The 22245-nt window shown below is 42.9% G+C and overlaps 1 protein-coding gene across 5 annotated transcripts in view; it reads right to left on the bottom strand.

Moving 5' to 3' along the window:
* Positions 1–1874: 1874 nt before the first annotated feature.
* LOC110307947 (serpin B6) overlaps positions 1875–22245 on the bottom strand; it is a 75328-nt gene continuing 54957 nt past the window's right edge. For 2 of the 5 annotated variants that reach the window (XM_021180254.2, XM_029468645.2), the window contains 6 exons: positions 16774–16948; positions 15339–15491; positions 9166–9283; positions 6793–6935; positions 2672–2827; positions 1875–2389 (listed from right to left, as the gene is read on the bottom strand). In XM_021180254.2, coding sequence (XP_021035913.1) covers positions 1988–2389; positions 2672–2827; positions 6793–6935; positions 9166–9283; positions 15339–15491; positions 16774–16938 — 1137 coding nt within the window. In that variant the 5' untranslated portion in view covers positions 16939–16948 and the 3' untranslated portion in view covers positions 1875–1987. Of the gene's footprint in view, positions 2390–2671; positions 2828–6792; positions 6936–9165; positions 9284–15338; positions 15492–16773; positions 16949–20979; positions 21048–21119; positions 21143–21272; positions 21534–22245 lie in introns of those variants that run through there. The other 3 variants (XM_021180252.3, XM_085831190.1, XM_029468648.2) reach the window with 3 other exon arrangements.

Raw genomic sequence — 22245 nt, 5'->3', positions numbered from 1 at the left:
CCACAGCAGCATCAGTGAAGTCAGAAGGGATCCTGGCAACTGCAAAACTGCACATAGGTCATGGAAAGTTCTTCTTGCCATCCTTTAGATTTTCAAGGTGACTCTTTCACACAGACCCTGACCCCTTTAATTTCTTACCTTCCTCATAAATGCTTCTATTGTATTTCCAGAAAGTGCGCAACATGGCTGCAGAAACTTGTCACCTTTTATTTATAATACTTGTCACTAAATATAAAGTTATCTGGTATTTATGTGAATTTTCAAAGGCCAGCTTTGACATCATAGGCAATTAGGGGTGTGGCAACAGTGATTGGGGTCAATGCTACTAGCAGTCAACATCCCCCAACCCCCCAGCTGACAGCAGCGGGCAATTTACAGAGTCAGCACCACTGATGGAACAAAACGTAATTATCTAGAGCTGACAAGAATGCCTAGCAAGACCAGTCGGTGGTGGTGCACGCCTTTAATCCCAGCACTTGGGAGGCAGAGGCAGGCGAATTTCTGAGTTCAAGGCCAGCCTGGTCTACAAAGTGAGTTCCAGGACAGCCAGGACTACACAGAGAAACCCTGTCTCCAAATAAGAATGCCTAGCAAGAACTGCTGAACTTTTTAACTCTTATGTGGCTGGTAAGAAAGAAAAGGATAGAGAGGTCATACTCTGGCCAGGCCTGACCACCTGTTTCATCAATTTCACAAGTGTGTATACATGTGTAGGTACACACACATTTACCTACATACACATGTATGTACATACATATAGACAGGCAGACATACATACATTTGGTAGATAAAACAGAATCCCAACAGCCACACTTTGTTTTTTCTCTCAACCTTTTTATACCTTTAGAAAAGATGTTCTTTATAAAATTACCTCATAGATAAAATCTTATACAAAAGGGAACTAAGTGAAGGATGATGTCAAAGCACTGTTTCATTCTATAAGCTCATTATAAGTTCAAAGCAAAAGTTTCAAGTGGCCTTGTTTTATCAGATGGCATATCTGTGGCTCCATCCTTAGACCTGATCTAGAATGTTTTTCCTTGACCACAATTTTGTTCCAAGCCTATTTCTCTTCATAGTGCAATTTATGAAGGCTCGTTGTATTCCTTATAATGTAGCCTTTATTTACTATTCTATAAGGAGATTGCACATTCTATTCTTAATTCTAACTTTATTACATCTTTCTGGAAAATAAAAAACAACTAAAACCATCTCCTTAAACTTTCTTCCTAAAATTATTTGACTTCTATAGTCATTAATTCATATAAACACCATTAATTCATGAAAGTCCATCTTCATGTTGATGTGCAGGAAATTTGCCTAATAGAGTGGGCTGATGCCCAGGAATCATTGGGCTATATTATAGTGGCAGGAGAGGCATATGAGCAGTGGGAATGAATCCTGAGACAAAGTCTCTGGGGCTGTGCCTCTCCACAGCACACCCATTGCAGCCATGCAAAGCAGTAGGCCATCTTCAGAAAACTCACTTGCTTGTTATAGCCTTTTATACATGGCTTCTGTCAGTGAATGACCTCATGTTTCCAACCCCTGGGAGAAAGTAGTCAGTAAGTATCTAAAGAGGCTTATGTGTCATAGCATATGACAGGGAAAGCAGATATAGGGCAAAGGAGCTTTCTCTACTGTCCATTCCTTGACGCTTCAACTCACTGGCTTTTTTTCACTTAAAGTGGGATGAGATCCTGATGCTACCAAGGAAAAGGACAGAAGCACTCATGGCTGCCTGAGTTGGCAGCCACAGGGTCCTGCAGCAGGGATGAGCTCTGGAGCCAGCAACACCATAAACCCACAGAAGTGCAAATCCAGATCCTAGAAAAAGCCCTCCGGTGAGGCAGACAGACTCTCAGTTCTGCAGGTGGGGTGCCATAAAGCCCTTTATTTCATAATTGCCATTGCACTTATGGATAAGGTCACTTGGGTTACAGCAAACCATGGAGAGAGGATCAAAGACTGACAGGAACACCTTTGCTCAGGGAGAGGAGAACCGGCCACAGAACAGAATTCCATTGGTCTTAACATGCTGAATGAAGAAAAGGAAGGGGTGGTCGGCACAGAAGCGGGGAGTGAACCTCATGCACCTCACCATCATGATGCCAGCTGTAGCAGCTGCAGCCTCTGTGCCCTCCTCATTAACCTCCACAAAGGCCTTATGCACAACCTTAGACAGAAACAAGCCTTGCTTGGAAGACATTCCAGAAAAGTCTGCCCTGCCGCCAAAGGCATCAGCCATGCCCAACTTGTAGAGGACATCCTTCATGTCATAATTCTCCTCCAGCTTAAACTTTGGGAGAAATACTTCTACCTCTTCTTCGTCCATCTTGTCCAGCCTTGTCCACTCTATAAATTTCTCGTAAGTTATTTCCTTTTCCACCTAGAAGAGAGGTGAAGACATTAGGACAGTGCTGTCACAACAGGTAACTGAAACAACAGTAACACTCTACAGTGCCCAAGGAAGTGTGGCTGTTACCTATTATGGTAACTGGGAGGGGACAGGGAGCAGCTCAGTGGTGAGTGTTTACTAGGCATGCTCTAGGTCCTGGGTTCTACCACACTCACACAAGAATGGAAGATTAAAAAAGGAGAGCTTCCCCAGCACAAACTCAAACACCACTCTTCCTCCATCACAGCTCCATCAAGGCCCAATGATCCTTACTGTATTCAGTTCAACGTGTTCATCTGGAAGCATGATAACCATGTTCAGCTCATTGCTGACATAGGGAAGCAACAGAATCTTAGTGAATATCTCTCCAATATAGGTCATCTTAAAGGTAGACTTCTTAAACATCATTTGCACAAGTTTCTCCTCATCCTGTAAAGGAAGGATAAATATTAAGTTGAAAGGTGATACATGTGACACATTGGGCAAATTCAACCAAAGTAGCCAGGCACTGAAACTAGGCACATTTGCTTCTTTAAATTGTATTTTAGAGTGTTTGCCCTGCATGTATATACATGTACCACATGACTATGGGCATTTAGTGCCTGTATATTTCAGAAAAGGATATCAGATCCCCTGGAACTGGAGCTATGGATGGTTATGAGATACTAGATTTTGACTCCAGTCCTCTTCAAGAACAATGTGTGTTTTTAACTGCTGAGCCATCTCTCCAGCCTTGAGAGTATATTTTTGAATTGACTTCTAGAATACTTCATCAGCCTCTCAAACACAGGTTTAGACTTTACATGACCCCTAAGGCCCATTTTTCAAGGCTGGTCCTCAATGTGCAAGTTTGAGGAGATAGAATCTTGTTTGTTTGAGATAGAGTCTCATTCTATAGCCCTAGGTGATCTAGAACTTGCTACAGAGACCAGGCTGGCCTTGAACTCAGAGAGCTACCTTTTCCTGCCTCCTCACTGTTGGGACTAAAGGTGTTTGCCACCATGCATGGCATAGTGGTGGAAACTCTCATAGGCGAGGCTTAGAAGGAGGAATTTATATCACTGAGCAGAACAGAACTGAGGAATTCTTGGCTTTTTCCTGTCTTTTACTTCCTGGTCTTGGAAAATCATTTTGCTCCAATGCCTGCTCCCAGTATTCCATTCCAGTACCCTCAAAACAGGGCCCAAACCAATGGACCCATCTCATCATAGACTTAAAGCCCTAATACTGAGTCAAATAAACCCTTTCTATTATTAAATTAGATTATCTCCACATTTTAATGACAGAAAGCTGACTGACCCACTCACCAAACACTTGTGATGTCCTAGGCCAAAAATTCTGTTCTATTGGGGTCTCATATATTCTCATGACTTTGAACATAATTCTCAAATTCTCTGTTCTAGCCTGAACTTGAACAATGGAATACTTATTTTATAGTCTATTTGACTCTTTCACTTTGATATTATTTTTTGTAGCTGCTCTACCTACAAGTCTTACTCATACTGATTGACAGAGATGTCCTCCTTCCAGTTACCAAACCCATTTCATGTCCTTGACTCCAGTCTTTCTCTAATACCCTGATTTGACTCATTACAAAACTGTATTGTCTGTATCTCTGAATTATAACCCAAACCTGACTTTGCTTTTTTAAAAGACTGCCACCAGCACAGCCCTGGGATGACCTCCTTGCCACTGACCTCAGCATAGCAGCTATTATAAGTCCCAGCACAAGGCAAGTCAGACCACCCTTCAGTGGCTGGACAACATTTTGTGGTACCACTCTACCAGGAACAAAGGCTAACTAAATCCTTAAAATACCCTGGAATAATACAGAGCCCACCCTGCTTCCTATTCTACTTCACTCTCTCTTCTTTGGTCATATGGCTGTTTGTAGTGTTGTGGTTAACTAGATTATGTTTCTTTCTACCAAAACAGTGGTCTGAAGAATCTGGAACATGCTTCTGGTGTCTATGCAGTCTTACAGTGAAGGATTCCTCAGCAGCTCTCACTGCCACTACACTCAAGCACAGCATCCTGCCACTACTTCTGTGTGTCTCTGGAGCCAACTACGGTGTTCTTACCTATGCTTATATCAAACTTCTCTCCCCAGAAAAACAGAGCTTCATGAGGGCAGGCACACTCAGCAAGCTAGTGCATGGTACACAGTAAGATCACAAGTGATCTGGTAAACTAATGGGCAGAAATTCTGCTCATAATTTAAATAAAAATCCACAGGACAGAAAATTTTGTGTCTTTGGAGGCATTGCCACATATATGATTACTATCAGGAGCTGTTGTAGTCACACAGTTGTCTGTGTCCTAGTGTGCAGACAAGTAAACAAGACAATGCTTTTAACTCTGCATCTAATAGGACCCACAGTAAGTAGTTGCACTTATGTTATATATGGGAAAGATCTCAAAAAAAAAAAAAAAAAAAAAAAAAGCTTTTTGCTTTCAGTCCTATGTCCTTCCTTGTGGACTATATCAGGGTCAAAGCCCTGCTGTGAGCATGAGGAAAAATATCCCATGCTAAAGGTGGTATAGCAGGAAAGGAGAGCCAGTTCCCAAGAACATCACTCCCAGCCTGCAGCCCCAGGCTCCACCCATTCCCTGCCCTCCAGTGTGGGACAATGGACCATGCCAGGAAACTGTTGTGGATGAGCCTGGTGCTGTTTGTATTTTGATGCTAATTCCACTCTCTTAGGAGGGGTTGCATACTCAAGTGACTTCATGTAAACAAGTCCGCTAATGAATAAAGGAGCCAATCACTGGGCAAGTAGGTTGGATGGAGGAAGCGAGGAAGCAGGAGAGAGGTCCTTTTGTACCAGGATAGCATGAGGACAAGGTGTAATTACGAGTGTCTCCCAGTTTCAATGGCGGATCCCTCAGGTTTCGCCACTGGAGGATTTAGATTTAATAAGGCTTACAAATTAGGATTTTAGTTGTTGCTCCCAGCAATTGAGTTACCATTGTTTCTGAACTAAGTTTGTATTGCATTTTCCTTTATGAGGCGACTTGTCTGTGTTCTCAGGAGAAAGGTACGGCAGCAAAGTGTGGGTTTGCCTGAAGGACACCACAAAGGTGGTGGGGGATTTGAAACACGGAGCTGGCATGGTAGCAACCCACCAATGGGAACTTAGCGAGCTGGGTGGAGACGTTTTGGGAGCTCCAGACCAGAGAGTCTCCATGAGATAAAAACAGGTCGGCCATTGCCCGGCATTGAATGGCAGGCCAGCCCCACAGGACAGAGAGTTGCTGGCACAAGTGCAGGAATGAACCGGTTCATTTTTTAAGAAAACTATTTCCTGCAACAAAAAATTGGTAAGTTTGAGTAGGTTCAGAGTCCCCAGCACCCAGGCACTCACCTGGGACAGTAAGCAGCTCCTTACCAGATTCCTGGCCTGGAACAAGTATCACCAATTGACCTATGGTCATGTAGATAAGAGAGTTCTCGATAATGAGGCCCTGAGGGTTTTGCCAGTAAGATTCCCTTCCTGGACATTCTTTCCTACAAAAGGTATTTAATGGTCTACCCTGAAAAGGTGGTATGCAGCCATTTTCCATGATGAATAGTCAGTAAACAGTATGGATAAACATGGACTGTCTCTTTCATCACGAACCACCGCAGGGAGCACGGAGAAAGCCTTCATCTACAGCCTAAGTCTCCCACAGAAGGCCCCTCTGTTCTCCCCATAACCACCACTAAGCTAAGAACAATTACTAATGAGCTAAGCCAGAGTTCCCCATCCCAGCCCCAGCCCACAGGTCCACTTTGTTCCCAACTCCCCTTTACCCAGGGTCTGGATGTTCAGAATTATTGGAACCCCCAGCCTTGGGCTCCTCCTCAAAGGCCTGAGGAGGAGCCAATCATAAGTCAGGCACTCAGACAGCTCTCTGCCCTTAGCTGTTTTTCCAACAGGATAAGAAAGGTTACTTTCCATCTGTATTGTTTTGTAGGAACCAACACAAGGTGTGGTCCTCTTGAAGGAGGCAGGAGACCCAAGACAGCAGCACTTCAGAGAAGACAACTTAACAGACTGTGCACAAGGAATGGGCTGCATTCTGGGCCAGAAGGAGCCTCATAAACCACATGTGGAGTTTGGATTTTATGTTCACACTTCTATGAAAGACCACTGCAGAGCTCTGCCATCAGGTTTGGCCTCAACATCTGCCAGTGACAGGATAGCCCTTGACAGAAGCAGGGCCAGGACTGAAACCATATAGCCTGCAGCCATCATTGGTAACCTCCTGGTGGCTGAGAGAGGGTCCTGCCTGAAGAGCTGCCCAGAGACACTAGAAGCACAGGCTACATGAGGAGCCTCCTTTTGTTTTAGAAGCCAGTGTGAACAGAGGACCTTGCCCAGGAGTCTCCTTAGTTACTGCACTGTGGTTACCTTGCTGACTTTGAATGGCATCTCCCTGGTGTGCTCTTTGTTAAACTGTTCCGCCCAGTTTCCTTTGAAGTAGATGGCATTCACAAGGACTAGTGATGTATCAGAATTCACTGTACCTGGAGACAGCAGCTCTTTGATTTTATCTGAAAGAATGAATTTAAAAAAGAAAACTAATTAAAGACTTGTGGTGGTATGGATGAGAGTGGGCCCCATAGGCTCATATATTTGCATGCTCAGCCTCAGTTGTACTGAGGGAGAAGATGTGTTTTTGGGAGTGGTCTTTAGATTTCAAAAACCCACAGCACCTCCCACCCTTCTCTCTTCCTGCTGCTTTTGGGTTAGGATAGAAAGCTCTTGGATACTGCTCCAGCACCTCATCTGTCTGCTTCCTGCCAAGATGATCATGAAATAACCCTTCTAAAACTGTAAGCAAGCTCCCAATTTGATTCTTTCTTTTATAATAGTTGCCTTGGTCATGGTGTCTCTTCATAGCAACAGGAGGACAGTAAAAAGACAAGACCCAATTGGCTAACAGAGGTGGCTGATATGTGCCAAGGGCTGATAGGCAAATGGCACCACCTGCGGCTCTGGTCAGAAGGTTACATAAGAGATTTCACTTCTCTCAATATAAAGAGACATTTAGCCTTAAAGCAACAACCTTGACATCAACAAAAAGACACCTTTTTGTTTTTTAAGATTTATTTTTAATTATGTTTATGCATGTGTGTGTGAGAGAGAATATGTCCACATGTGTGTTGATATCCACAGAGGAGGGAGGGATAGACCAAGGATGGGAGAGACAGCAGGTTGGTCAGTTCTAGAATAGGTATATCAAATATTGGGAGACATCACAGACACACTGTTAAAAGCTGAAGAAAGCCAGATGTAGTAATACGCCATTTAATCTCAGGACCAAGCCCATTTTGAAGCCAACCCGGTCTATATAACAAGGTCAGTCAGCAATACATAGTGAGTCTCTATCTTTAAAAAGTAAAAATAAAAAGGAACAGGAAAGAGCTAAGCAAAGTGTCAGATACTGACAGTATTTTAGAGACCGCTTTGTAAAGTCTGTATCTACTTAGAAAAAAGCCCTGTAAACTGCGTATTGTGATCATACTGTCTAATGTGTAGTTACTGAAAAAACTGCCAATGGTCAAAGCATTCTGAACATGCAATAACCAGAGCTTCATTCAGTTCAAATTCATGAACCCAAGGTGCTTATGGCAGTGGCTCCATCTTGCTTTACATCACTTCACTGTGACCTTGGTCCTGACATACATGAACATTTTGTACTGCGCTATGAAATACAATGCCAACAAACAATGAGTCAAACATATCAGCTCATACTCAAAACTGTCATGTTAGAAATGCAGCATTTGTGACTACATACAATTTTTTCTGCTCTTATAGACAGAATAGCTTCATTGTGAAAAATAGTCTTTCCACATATTCATACTCTTATTCTCAGCAAGTAAGCATCAAGTTATTACATCTTTGGGAAGATGAATAGATGATTAAATGCTTCAAAGTTCATATAGCACCCACATTAGGTGACTCACAACTGCCTATAACTTCAGTTCCAGAGATCTGTCACTCTCTGGACTCTCAAGCAGCTGTAGGCACAGGGTGCACATAATTTTATACAGACATAAATACATACGAAGATTTTTTTAAAGCTTTAAATTTATTATCTCTTTGGATTGTATTGTGTTTAGATAAACTCCCTCATTAATATGAAAGTTTGGCTCCATCTTTAATTATGATACATATAGGTATACCAACGAGTTGTTTTAAAACATTTCTATAGACTATCTAAATGTATACTTGTCTTGTATATTGTACAAGGTCATACAAAAAATTTCTCAGGCAAAAACGAGTTGTGATGGGTAAAGCTTAAGAGTTCAGATTTATGGGCTGAGCCTAACACACCTTTAATGTGAGAAGGCAAAGTCAAATGGATCCCTGAGTTCCAAGACAACCTGGTCTACAGAGTAAGTTCCAGGACAGTATAGGCTATGTGGTGGACTCTGTCTCAAAAAACAAAAACAAAAACAAAAATGAAAGCAAAAAGACTAGAGACAGGGGAATGGTCTGGCAAACTTGAAGAACTAAATAGAATCTCTAAGACCCAGTGGTCGAAAGAGAAAACTAACTCTTGTGTGTTGTCCTGACTGCAGGTGTGCATAGACATACACAAACTCACAACAAACAAACAAACAACTCAATGTATCATTTTCTTAAGTAGGCTTAACTGCTTAAGAGGGATGGGGTAAATATAGCTCAGTGGCAGAGGAGATCCTGGGCAGAATGCTCGGAGACCTGCAGTCAAATCTCAGCACTAAAAACAAACAAATAGAGAAACTCTGTGTTCACCTTCTGTCTTTTTGGCTACCCAGGTGTTGATGTGCTGTCGGGACTCCTCTGTAGCACCCTGAAAGTCCAGCTCTTCCAACTCTGCTTCATAGAACTTGCGGCAGGAATCTTTAAAAGACTGAGACAGAACAATTATACAGCCATGGAAGTAATTAGCACCAGCAGCCTCCTTCCCAATGCCCAAAAGCAGATAATCAAAATGTAATGAAATTAAAATTCATTAAAATTTAATGAAAACAAATATATGGAAAGAATATAAAAATCCATTCTTCCTTTTTCCAGCTGTCCAGCATGACCCTTAGTTTATGAATGAGGTAAGATGCTGGTTGGTATAAGACTTACTAAAAAACATGATGAACAGTTGGACCCTTGAGGTAGTAGCTGAAGCCCAAGGAGATTATTGGGAGCACCCTCAGATGCAGTATCACACTGCTGTCACTCTAAGAGACCACCACACTGGCAGAGTATGGGTTAACCCCACAAGAGCTATGACACTTCTGTGCTGTGCATGGCCTGGACCTTCTACCACAAATTTCTATGCCAAAAGAAACACAAATTTCCACCACTCAATATAGTGTCACCTATAGAGACAGACACTAGGGGTGTGGCCATGGAAGCTATGAAACTGAAGTTTCATTTTAATTTATTGTACTTCATGATATGGAATTTGAATAGCTCTGTGTTCATGGTCACCATGTCAGGCAGCTCAGTTTCATGGAGTAAGCAATTCACAAAACCTCGAGTGGTGCAGCACAGAAGTGAAGGACCAGTTTGGCATGCACAGGGCCTTACAGGGAACTGATCACCAGCACCATAAGATACACAAAAGTACAAGCCATTGCTGATATACTCTATGAAATGGCAATGACATTGAGGACTACCCACATTCTGCCATGTTACAACACAAAAGTCAATACAACATAAATGGGCTAAAATTCCCATTATGCTAACACTGTGTGTTGGGGAATAGTTTTGTGCACTGTGTATTCAGACACTGATTTCTGTGCCCAGAGATCTGGTTGTAGTAATACATTTGCATTGTCATGATCACTGACATCTCATCATGATCACTGGAGCATCTCCTGTCTCAGTGATGTGTAAAAATTGTTTTTCATCACCTCTGATTGGTTAATAAAAAGCGGATCAGCCAAAATCTGGGCCAGAGAAGAAGAAGCTAGCAATCCCAGTGAGAGAGGCTCTGGTGGGTAAAGAGAATGGGCCAGGAGAAAATATGACCATGAGCATTTGCCATGAGCAGGTGGCCAGAGAAGTCATCACAAGGACAATGATACAGAAGGTGCAGCCAGGGCAAGGCTAAGATGGCCAGTAATGGGCTTGTGGCTAGGAAGTAGCAGCCATAGAGGGTTAAAATAGGTGTGCATCTGCCCAGCTACAGTGCATAACGCTTGTTAATAAATATAGGGTCTCTGTGTCAATACTTGGGGACTAGAATAGTATAGAAAAGCCCAAAAATTACTTTTACAAGTGTATATAGAATAGTTTCTCAATATTTCTATGAAACAGCTCATCTCATACCTACATATTTAATTCTTATTTGAGAGAACTGTTTGTATTTTCATTTATATATTCATGTGTGTGGTAAACGTACATTTCATCTAGGTATGTACACGTGTGTGCACGGGTGTATGTGAAAGCTAGAATATGAATATCTTTCTCAAGAGCTCTGCACCTTATTTTTTGAGACAGCCTCTCACTGAACTCAGCAATTAAGCTGAGTAGGCTTCCCAGCGCACTCCAGGAATCTACCTGTCTATTTAACTCCTAGTACTAAGCCTACAGTCATGAAACTTCATGCTGGGTTTTTATGTGGGTGCTGGGGATCTAAACTTGGGACATGTTTGCTTTTATAACAGTGTACTGGCTGGTTTTGTGTGTCAACTTGACACAGCTGGAGTTATCACAGAGAAAGGAGCTTCAGTTGGGGAAATGCCTCCATGAGATCCAACTGTAAGGCATTTTCTCAATTAGTGATCAAGGGGGAAGATCCTCTTGTGCGTGGGACCATCTCTGGGCTGGTAGTCTTGGTTCTATAAGAGAGCAGGCTGAGCAAGCCAGGGGAAGCAAGCCAGTAAAGAACATCCCTCCATGGCTTCTGCATCAGCTCCTGCTTTCTGACCTGCTTGAGTTCCAGTCCTGCATCCTTTGGTGATCAACAGCAGTATGGAAGTGTAAGGCGAATAAACCCTTTCCTCCCCAACTTGCTTCTTGGTCATGATGTTTGTGTAGGAATAGAAACCCTGACAAAGACAAATTGGTACCAGCATAGTAGGGTATTCCTGTGACAACCTGACCATGTTTTGGGGAGGACTGTGGAAGGACTTTGAAACTTTGGGCTTGAAGATCCATTCGTTGTTAAGAGTTCTGTCAGATGTTGTGTAGGAGCTTGGAAGATAATGTTGAGAACAGTGCAGAAGATGGAGGCCTGGCTTGTGAAATTTCAGAGGGAAAATTAAAGACTTTTCAGGGCCATTGCTGTTTTGATTGTGAAAATTCTGTAGTTCTGGTTAGTTGGTGCTGAAGAATCAGCTGTGATTGACAAGATACCAGAACTACTAAAGCAGAAACTTTGCATTACTGGGACTATTGATGCTGGTTAGCTGGAGCTAAGAAATTAGCGGTGATTTAAGAAGAGACCAGCATCGTTGAGGTTCCATCTTCTGGGAAGTGTTTTCTGGCTGTGTTCCAGAGATAGCCAAGGCTGTACTCCTGCTGCAGCGGGACTTGGTAATGTGTAAGGGTCACCCAGGTGGTACTGGTTTTGAAGGCATGAAGGGGTCATGCTGAGCAGCTGAGGCTCGGCACTGTGAGAGGCCATGGAAGGCCATTGGTGAAGGTGCAGCCTCAGTTGCAATTGATGGCCCAGGACTGAAGGGGTCATGCCTTGGTTTGGAGATGCCAGTATCATGAGATGACCACCAACAGCAGCAGCAGCAGTAGAGTACAGGTATCTGGAGCCTAGAGGACAATGCATGTGCTACAAAGGGCAGGGCTGGAGAAGTGACCCAAGCCCTTGGAGGATCCCAGATTGTGAGTTGGATCCCAGACATTGGATGGTTGGAGATTGATTTTTGCTTTTGATTGTGACTGTGCCCTGATATTTTCCCTCTTAAAGGAAGAAACTATTTTAGTGGAGCCCACAGTTAAGAGATTTTTAATTGTAAAAAGACTTTGGGTTTTAAGAGAGATTGAAATTTTAAGAATGTGTAAAGACTGTGCATTTTTAAAGTTATTTAGATCTTGGGGATGAATAAGAATGTAAGGGTTGAGACTTAATAGTGATGTGTTTGAGTGTCAAGTTGACAAGGGGTCAATTGTACTGGCTGGTTTTGTGTGTCAACTTGACACAGCTGGAGTTATCTCAGAGAAAGGAGCTTCAGTTGGGGAAATGCCTCCATGAGGTCCAGCTGTAAGGCATTTTCTCAATTTGTGATCAAGAGGAAAAAAGGTCCCTTGTGGGTGGGGCCATCTCTGGGCTGGTGGTCTTGGTTCTATAAGAGAACAGGCTGAGCAAGTCAGGGGAAGCAAGCCAGTAAAGAACATCCCTCCATGGCTTCTGTATCAGCTCCTGCTTTCTGACCTGCTTGAGTTCCAGTCCTGCATCCGTTGGTGATCAACAGCAGTATGGAAATGTAAGCCAAATAAACCCTTTCCTCCCCAACTTGCTTCTTGGTCATGATGTTTGTGTAGGAATAGAAACCCTGACTAAGATAACCAGCAATTTTATTTAGCAAATGAGCAATCTCTCCAGGCCCTGAAGAAAACAGAATTATGATACAGGATCGCAACACCACAGTCTGAGTATCAGTTGAATGACATTAGCTGGTCTCTCTACACCTCTTGAAACCCTGTAAATGAGGAGACAGTGATGGCTGTACCTCAGAGGGTCAATGCGGGGTGTGGACAGGCTACTTTATTATATTTATTATTATATATATTTTATGTGAATTAATATTATGCCTACATGTATATTAGTGTGTGCCTCTGTTCAGGAAAGCCAGAAAAGAGCTTCAAATTCCTTGAAACTATAGTTACAGATGGCTTGAGCTGTCATGTGGGTGCTAGAAATAGAACCCAAGCTGGAAAGAAGGAAGAGAAGCCAGGCCTTTCAATTGTTAAGCCACTTATCAGCTCTTTAATAGATGTTTTTCATGGCAAATGCTTTACATCCCTGACGTCTCAGTACAGTGCCAAGGTGAAATTCACAGATCAGTTTTTCTAACCCTTACACAAGTCTGTGCTCTGCCGATTTCCATGTTCTGCATCTGAAACATCTTTAATACATCTCAACCTAAGAACAGTCTAGGGGGCTGGGCCATGGCTCAATTTGTACAGTTTTTATCTATTCTGCAAAAAATCCTGGATTCAAATCTGGCATCACATAAACCCGGAGGTAGAGACATGTTGTAATCTCAGCACTGAGGAGGTAGAGGCAAGAGGGTTAGGTGTTCAGAGTAATCCATTAGCTATATTTGAGGGTACTCTAGGATACAGGGAATATGTCTCCAAAAAACCCCACAAACAACAATAAAAAAAGAAAGAAAGAAAGAAAAAAGAAAACAGGCTATTCACATACTGATACCTTGTTATACCTGTGAATGACTGTACAATTTTGAAACACACCGTGCACTGTCAGTTTAAGCTACTATTTTTTTTAAGTAACAACTAACCAATCTTAAGAAAAAATCTAATCGCATATAGCAATTAGGATTCAATTTTATTTTTTTATGGAGAGGGGTGTGTTCAAGACAGGGTTTCTCTGTGTAGCCCCTGGTTGTCCTGAACCCACGTGGTAGACCAGGCTAACCTCAAACTCAAAGATCTGCCTGCCTCTGGGCTCAAAGGCATGCACCACCTCGCCAGGTTTAGGATTTGGAATCTTTAATGATAAATTAGTGAGAAGTAACTCAAAATATTACTAAATCTAGTTGAGATCCACATGAAAAGAACAATTTAAATTATCAATGCTTTTTTAAAAAAATTCAGCAAAAAAAAGAAAATGAGTAAGCTAATCATTTGTTTGCTAAAAGTTTTGTTTTTCTTCATATAAAAAAGCCTAAAAATGATAGTAACATAGAAAGCAGCTAAAGATGCAAAGAAAGTAAAATAATGTGCAATAAACAAACTAGTGCACAGAACTTATTGCTGTCTGACCTAACACTCTGCTACCCTCTTTATTATCACATCATTATAAACCTGTAGAGATCTGAAATAGGTTAGAAAATTACAATAAAAGAGTAAGACTGATCTCATACATTACAAAAAGGAAATCTCTTATAAAGCAATAAAAAGGATGACAACCCAACACAAAAATGTCCACAGAGTAAATGAATGAACAATTCACATATTAATTAAATGTCCTTTACCCAAAATGCTCAGTGTCAGATGTCTTCAGGAGTCTTCAGATTTCAGATTTTTTATTTTTTATTTTTTTTGTATTTAAGAATGCTCAATTTGAGCATGTTCAAAAAAAAAGTTTCTAATCTCAAAATGTAAAAGATTAAGATTTTTTTCATAGCTCATGACAAGAATAAAAATAAAAACTCTGCTGATATCTCTGGCAATTTGGGAATGCAATGGAGCAATACATATTACAATCTTAAGACACATGGGCATGAATGTACATTCAATAACTCTGTGTTGGTAATGGCTCACACTGGGGACAAGCAAAATGCTACCCACATAAGAATGGTTTACTCTGTCACCATACATTTCCACTCAGGAATTTCATATGATGGCTAATAGTACTGAACAGTGCTTAGGGTGTGGGTCAGTGCTAGAACAGTAGCTTAAATGTGTGAGACCCTGGGTTCTATCTCTCACACCAACAACAGCAATAATAATGATGAGGCAGAGTCTTGTAATATTCAAGAAATAAAAAACTCATTAAAAAAATAATACACATAATGGCACGACAAATGGGAATTTTTCACCAACTGAATTTCTGTCTATGCAGGAACACAAACATCACACTCACTTATGGAAGCTCATATTTGGAGAAGGAGCAGAATGAGAGGATAGCTCTTAGTTAGACATTCTGTACAATAGGAATATACTCACATATAGTTTCAAAGCTTGTAAGCAAATACAAAACTTTATTAGTGGGCAATGGAGTAAGGTGAATCCTTGGCCTACCGTCTCTGAATGACACTTACCGCTAAAAGATCACAAGTCTTATCCCCAAAGAGCCTGTTGGCTGTTCTGAGCAAGTACTGTGTGCCAGTTTTGTTCACTTCGGTGAGAAGGGACTGGAAGCCCTGGTGGACGTCTCCACCTCCATTGCCACTGCATTTATCCAAAGAAAGTGCCTGAAATCAAAACAGATTAAAAATACAACTTTATCAGGCCCAGCTATAGGAAATGAGTCAGCACTAAAATCATCCTCAGAATCCTGCAGCTACTCAAAACCCATATAGTTAAAGAAGAAAGTACCTTGAAGGTTCCCTGTCTAGGGTCCTCTCTGTACCCTGTCAGCCCTGAAAAGCACAGAAATGGCCTTTCACAAACCCAGCTCTTCATGGTCACTAATGACTTCAAGCTTCAAGCGTGGCTCCCAACCAGACCTGCTGTCACTCAAGTGCAGCTGGCTTCTGAACGAGGACATGCAGTCTCTTCCCTACTCTTGGTGTGGCCTGGCTCCAGTACTGTCTGACCACCAGAATTTAGGAGAGTCACCATGTTCCAGGCCTAGGTTTTAAAAGGCCTGGCAGCTACCACCTTTGTGCTCTTAGAAGGAAATCCAAGCCATCCTGCAGGAGGCCACATGGAAAATACTGGAGTAATTGCTACCGCATAAAGCTGCTTGAAAAAGAATCAGGATCCCAGCCAACAGTGAACATCCAGGTGTCAAACCTTAGATATACCTCCTTAGACTTTCCAAGCCTGATGAAAAGCTACATGAATGACTTCAGCTACTCCCATAGGAAACAGATGAACTGCCTATCACTAGTTGTAATAGCTTGGAACTAAAAGAAAGACAGTTCAAACTGAAGGCAAGCCTGTAGGCCAGAACTCTCTTCAAGCAGGAAGCAATTTGAGGAAGAAACAAACACAATTACATCTTATAAAAATGGAAAGGCACTGCTAAGAGTTAATCCAGAATGCAGTCCCTGTCCAAGGTTGTCTCCCAGCCCGGACAGTCTGCCTCTGCAGTCCATGCATTTCTGTAGCTAAAGCACTATATCCAAGAAGAGCCCTAATGGATCTGACCCTGGTATCTCAGCCAAGGGTGACCTCATTTGGGAAGAAACTCCAAAGTCCTGGGACAAGCTCAGTCTAGTGTTTCTTATCTATAAACAGCTGAGCTTCATTTAGGGCTAGAGAGAAGACAGAAGGGACCACAGAGACCCTGATCCACCCTTTTGGGGTTTTTACTCAAGCTGTCCCTCACCTACACACTGTAAACACCAGTGAGGCAGTGAAGGCGTCTTAACAAGGATAATACACCATTCCCTTCAGCTTGCCAACCTCTGTTATTTCATTCCCATGTGTTCCTCAAGATAGAATTTTTTTTCTTTGAAATTGGAAATGAAGAAGTCAAGCTCAACTGACAATGTATGATGCTTAGCTGCTGTGAAATGGGGCACTTACCTGAGCCATCTGGCTAGCAGTGGTTCCTTTTGCTCCCATGAAGACCATAGCCAGGGCTGAGGAGATGCTCATGGGTGACAAAAATACATTTTTTGAGCTGTTTTCACCCAGTGTTTTCAAAAGGTTTAAGGCAAAGGTGCCATTTGCTTCCTGTAGAGGATCCATGATGGTGAGCCTAGAGTGAGGAATTAATATCACATAAATACAGGCTGATGTGTAGGACACATCTTCACTCTCCCTTACACTGCGATATTTTTGCTCAGTAAACAAAAAAAGGAAAACAGCCTGGTAAGTAAAGGTCACATGCAGGAAGAAGTACAGCCCTACTGGGTTGACTCATCTTTGTCTTTCTTATGTGTAGAAGTCAATACATGGGGAACCAGAAGGAACTGGCTCTGAGGACACATCAACCAGGAGGGCCACAAATGCAGCCATGCAGGTTGGAAGCAAGCTAATGTAAGAGGAGGGCCTGTTCATGCTCACATCATCTACTAGCAGTTGCTAAATTCCTTTCTCAGTCAGACAGTACAACAGCTCTAAGGCTTCTCTGAGCTGGTTGGGAACTGACAGAACAAGGGAAGGGGAAGTAATGGGCTACAGGAAAGGGAAGGGTACCCAGCGGAAGTAATAGCAATACATGTCTCAGCTTTAACATTCCTAGGAGTATAAACACTGCTGAATTCCTTTGTGCCCTTTAAGTCATCTGATTTGACTCATCTGAATTTAGTCATGGACTTAAGCCTTTTTGTAAAATTTTCTAATGAACTAACATTTTTTTCTTTTTGGTGCACAGACTTGTCCTCATATGGCTATCGAGAATCCCTTTATACTGGTTACTTTGCCCTGAGCTGTTGGTCTTAAACATTCTGACTTTACAGGAACAAAAGGGTACTATGCTGAACTCTTCCAGACCAAGCACACAATATGGTTCCCCTCCTGGTTTCTTTCAGGATGGGATTTGTGAAGTACTGTGTTGCTTGGAGAATAGATTGAATATTGGTGCTGATTTGAGCTGGGGAAATGGTTCAGTGGATAAAGTGTCTGCCATGCAACTGTAAGGACTTGAGTTTGAAGCCTGAGCATGTAAGGCCAGACAAGGTGGCACATATCTACAATTCCAATCCTGCAAGATGGGAGGTGGAAACAGAAGAGTATATAGAAGCTCATGGGCCGGAAGCCTAGCAAACGCGGTGGCCAACTATGAGAGCCTATCTCAACAAAGTGAAGTGCATGGAACCACATCTAAAATTGGCCTCTGATTTCTATATGCAAGTCAATACACATGTATATCTACACCTACATGACATATGCATATGAGCAAGCATGCATATATTATACACACACACACGAAACAACAGAAAACCAAGTTGCTATGGTTGGACACACAGTTGACAAGATGGGATAGATGTTTCCTTTAAGGCCCTCATGGGCCATGCTTTAAATTAGATCATCACTGCAAGTTCTCGTGTACTTGACTCTTCTGAGACCCACTGGCACTTGGAGGCATTCATCTCTGCACTCAACCATACTACTCTCCTCTTTCATTATACGGATGTTTCATACAACCAGTGCTTACTGGCCAGATTAGTGACAGGACTCCTGGGCTCTTGTTCTGTGAATACTAGAGATCATACCTGTTTGTCTATATCATCTTTCTGGACCCAAACATATTCTTGTTTACTTATTTGTTCCCTTATTTTGATTCAGCACATTGTCCAACCACATTCTAAGAAAGAATATAGCTATTCTGGTTTCTAACATTTGAAAATATGTTATTATTCCATGCCACTGAGTTTGGCAGGGTCCACAAAAGGTTACATGTGACTTTGCATGGCTTCACAGCTTCCCAGCTGCCAGTTTTGCTGTTGGAAGGTCTGATGACATACTGACTCCAGATCTATCTACTGTCTCCCTACAACCCTAACTCTGAAAGCGTATGAATTCTTATTCTTATTTCAGATATTCAGAAACACCAAATTTTGTGACCCTACTCACACATTTTGCTGGGTTCTTGGAGGACCCTTTTAAACTAGCAATTTAAGAAAACTTCCTTTTCACTATGGAAACAGTTTTGAAGGCACTGCTCATTTCTCATACACTGACTCTGTGCTCTCTCTTTCTGCATTACCTATTTGTCAGATGCTAAAACTCTTGGACTGAGCTCATCTAGGACTTCCGTGATGTCTGTTGACAAAAGCAACTTCAGGTAGGGTTTACTTTGGCTCATAGCTCCAGAGTTCAAGGGAGATGAATATTTGTACTCAATTAGCTGTCAATGTTTTATGCATTCCAAAGAACGGTGCTGCCCACTTTTAGAATAGGTCTTCAAACCTCAATATAATCAGGATGGCCCTTCAATGGCCTGGCCAAGATGCTGACCTAATCAAGACAGTAACTTTTGGTGTTCCTGAGTATTGTCTCCTGAGTGACTCCACTCCTGCCAATTAGAAAATCATCACCAACCTTCTCCAAGTCTAAGAACACACAAAGAATGGCATTTGTATGGCAGTTGGAGGCCAGTGGTTACAGAGATGGTTGGCCAAGAAGGGCATATAAGCAATAGGGTCAAATATCTGTTCCCTTTCACTAGCACAATGACAACACACAGCTGAAAGGTCTGCAAAGACTGACTGTGTGGTTTAATCCCATGTCCAGCAAGCAGAGGGTTGGTATTCCATGTGACCCTACAGCACATGCTTGAAGGCTCTTTTGGATAGAGAAGGGGATGATTGTGGGAGGTACAACTGTTGATTACTCTAATTCAATCCACTGCTGTTGTCCTGAGTCAGTTGTAACTCACTAAAATAATTTAAAGGTGTTTTGGGCTAGAAATGGACTAATGGGACTTTAAATACACAGTCATTTCTGGGTATCTGAAGGGTATCAGTTGATATCTGAAGATGCCAAAATCTTTAAGTGTTCAATTTACTTATGTAAAATAACTTAATATTTGACCTAACCAATGTAAATGCTCCTGTGTACTTTAAATGGTCTAGAGATGAGTAAATACCCAGCACAATGTAAAAGCTAGATAAATGATCCCTATTAGCATGCTGTTTAGAAAACAAGAAAGGGGAAAGAGTCTATGCAGTCCAGATTGGGCTCAAACTCTCATTTCTGCATCACATTAGGATCAGAAGTGATCCTAACTCTGCATCAGCCTCCTGGGTCCTGGGATTACAGGTATACAGCAACACATCTCAGTTCTCCTTCAATGTTTTCTATCAGATTTTGATTTCTGCTTCATGTTGACTAAAAGTAAAATCCATGTATGGGATGGTATGGAGAGACATGCAGGTATAGGAAGCCAAATAAACTTGGTATATGGAGCCAAGAGTGCCCCAAACACACCCTTTCTGCACGATGACACAAGCCATAGCGGATACAATTACTCAGAGCAGCCTTGAAACACTAGGACACACCCCATGTAAACTGATAACAGCAATCATCCCATAAGCCCCAGCGCCACAGTCCCTGATCACACATACTTTTACCCAAGGTTACTTGATATTTTAGATCCCACACCCACCTCCTAAACCACTGGAGGGAGGAAATGAGCAGCCTCCGGAAGAGACCTATTACAATCAATTGCCTCCCAAGCAGTCAGAAAAATAAGTGCCAAACCTCACCCAGTTTTCCCTCACTCAGTGTTCCTGACACCATATGAATGCTAGCTATCCATACTTCTGATCCTAATGTGGAGAAAAGACCTAACCTAATGGGAGGAAAGGAGGAAGATCAGGCATGTATCTCAGTAGGAAAGAACTTGATCAGCATATTACAAGGCTCTGGGTCCATCAAAAAGAGGAGGAGGGAGGAAAAAACAAGTTCACATGCCAAGTTCTTCTGGCACTGAAACTGTCAAAAACTTTGCTCATGATTTTCTCCTAACCTGACAGACATCAAATTTGTGAGTTTAGTAGGAGGGGAAAAAAAAGAAAAAAAAAAAAAAGATCTGGAATTGTTTCTCACAAGTATTTATGTTTGCGGGCCTCCGGGGTGCTGAAGATTTGTCACAAACTCCCCAGCACACCCTGGGCAGCGCCCCTGGGAGATTCGGGCACACTGGACAGGAAAGGGTCTGAGCACCCAGCCCTTGGTCTCTCTCCCCCACCTCCCAGATCCCAACGCCTGTCCTAGTGCGTCACCAGCCTGCGTCTCTGGAGTCTCCAGGTTCACTCCAGATCGAAGGACATACGTGATCACCTGTAGCCCCGGGGCCCCGCGCAGCAGCCAGGCCGGCTCCGCGCAGCCCCCATCCCTCGCTAGCTGTCGCCTCCAAGGACTCTGGCAGATCTGGGAGGGCGGCGATGTCACCAGATGGCTGGGACCACAAGGCGACTCACTTGGCTGCGTCACGGCCCGCTGAAGCCGCTGTGCAGCAGAGGGAACCCGAGTCAGGTCCACAGGACTCTCGCCGCACGCCACACCCGCCCGCGTCCCCAGCTCCCCCCCCACCCCCACCCCCCACCCCCGCCTCAGCCCACCGAAGAGCATACCCTAGATTTTCCTCGATTCTCTATTTCCGGACTGGTAGCAAGCAGAGAAGAGATGAGGAGGCCCCAACCGCGCCCCGAGGCCTTAAATACTTAGGGGGGGCGGAGAGTCGGGAGGAGTCTGAAGGCCAGGGTGCGGCCGCTCCCGAGTAGGAAAAGGAAGAGAGTAAGGCCAGGTGAGTGCCGGCGGACCCACAATCTAGCCTATCCTCTGGCTCTTGGCCACTTTGCCTCAGATTGGGCAGCTGATCTTTCTGGTACTTTCTGGATGCTTTGGCTACCTCCACTTAGCGATGCCAGAAGTGTGCCAGCACTTAGTGGATGGACATACTTGTGACAAAGCAGATCATAAGTTTAAAGTGAGAAAGGAAGAAAAGACTTTTAACTACTGGGGCTGGAGGTAGAGATCTTATTCAGCAGGCACAGAAAAATAAAGAAAGGTGGTCAATGCCTGTGTCCCAGTGTAGCCTTCTCAGCTTTGGGTAGGCCTTTTCCAGCCTTGAAAAAGATGAGCAGTATTCCCAGCCTTCAGCAGGCTAAGCAGATCTTATCAACCTGGACACAGACATCTGTCTTGGCTACAATTGCAGGTACCCATGGGAACTTTAATGTTTTTGTGCTGACCTTGCTGCTACAACATACTCAAGCTGAAGAAGTGGATGGATTTTGTGGTTTTTTTTTTTCCTTTATAAATGCAAAGCTTATTATTAAACTTTGAGCCTTGATCAGAACCTTTGTCTTAGCTTCATCCTTCTCTCGCCCCTTTGCCTTATTTCTAGCCCCCCTTTGAGGTAAAACCAGTTCGACCATGGCTGCTAGATGGCTACAGATGGACTTGAAAACTGGGGTGGGGGTGAAGGGGGGACTACTACTGAGAAGTGCTGTCTTGGGTGGAGCGCCACAGAAAACAGAAGAAAAGTGAAAGTATCCATGAAGCACTGTAAGCAACATGCAGCATTAATACTAGCACTAGCCA

The sequence above is a fragment of the Mus caroli genome, unplaced genomic scaffold (genome assembly GCF_978045245.1).
Source record: "Mus caroli unplaced genomic scaffold, Mus_caroli_1 scaffold_15, whole genome shotgun sequence".
NCBI lineage: Eukaryota > Metazoa > Chordata > Mammalia > Rodentia > Muridae > Mus > Mus caroli.
This window is presented reverse-complemented; position numbering and strand designations above follow the sequence as displayed.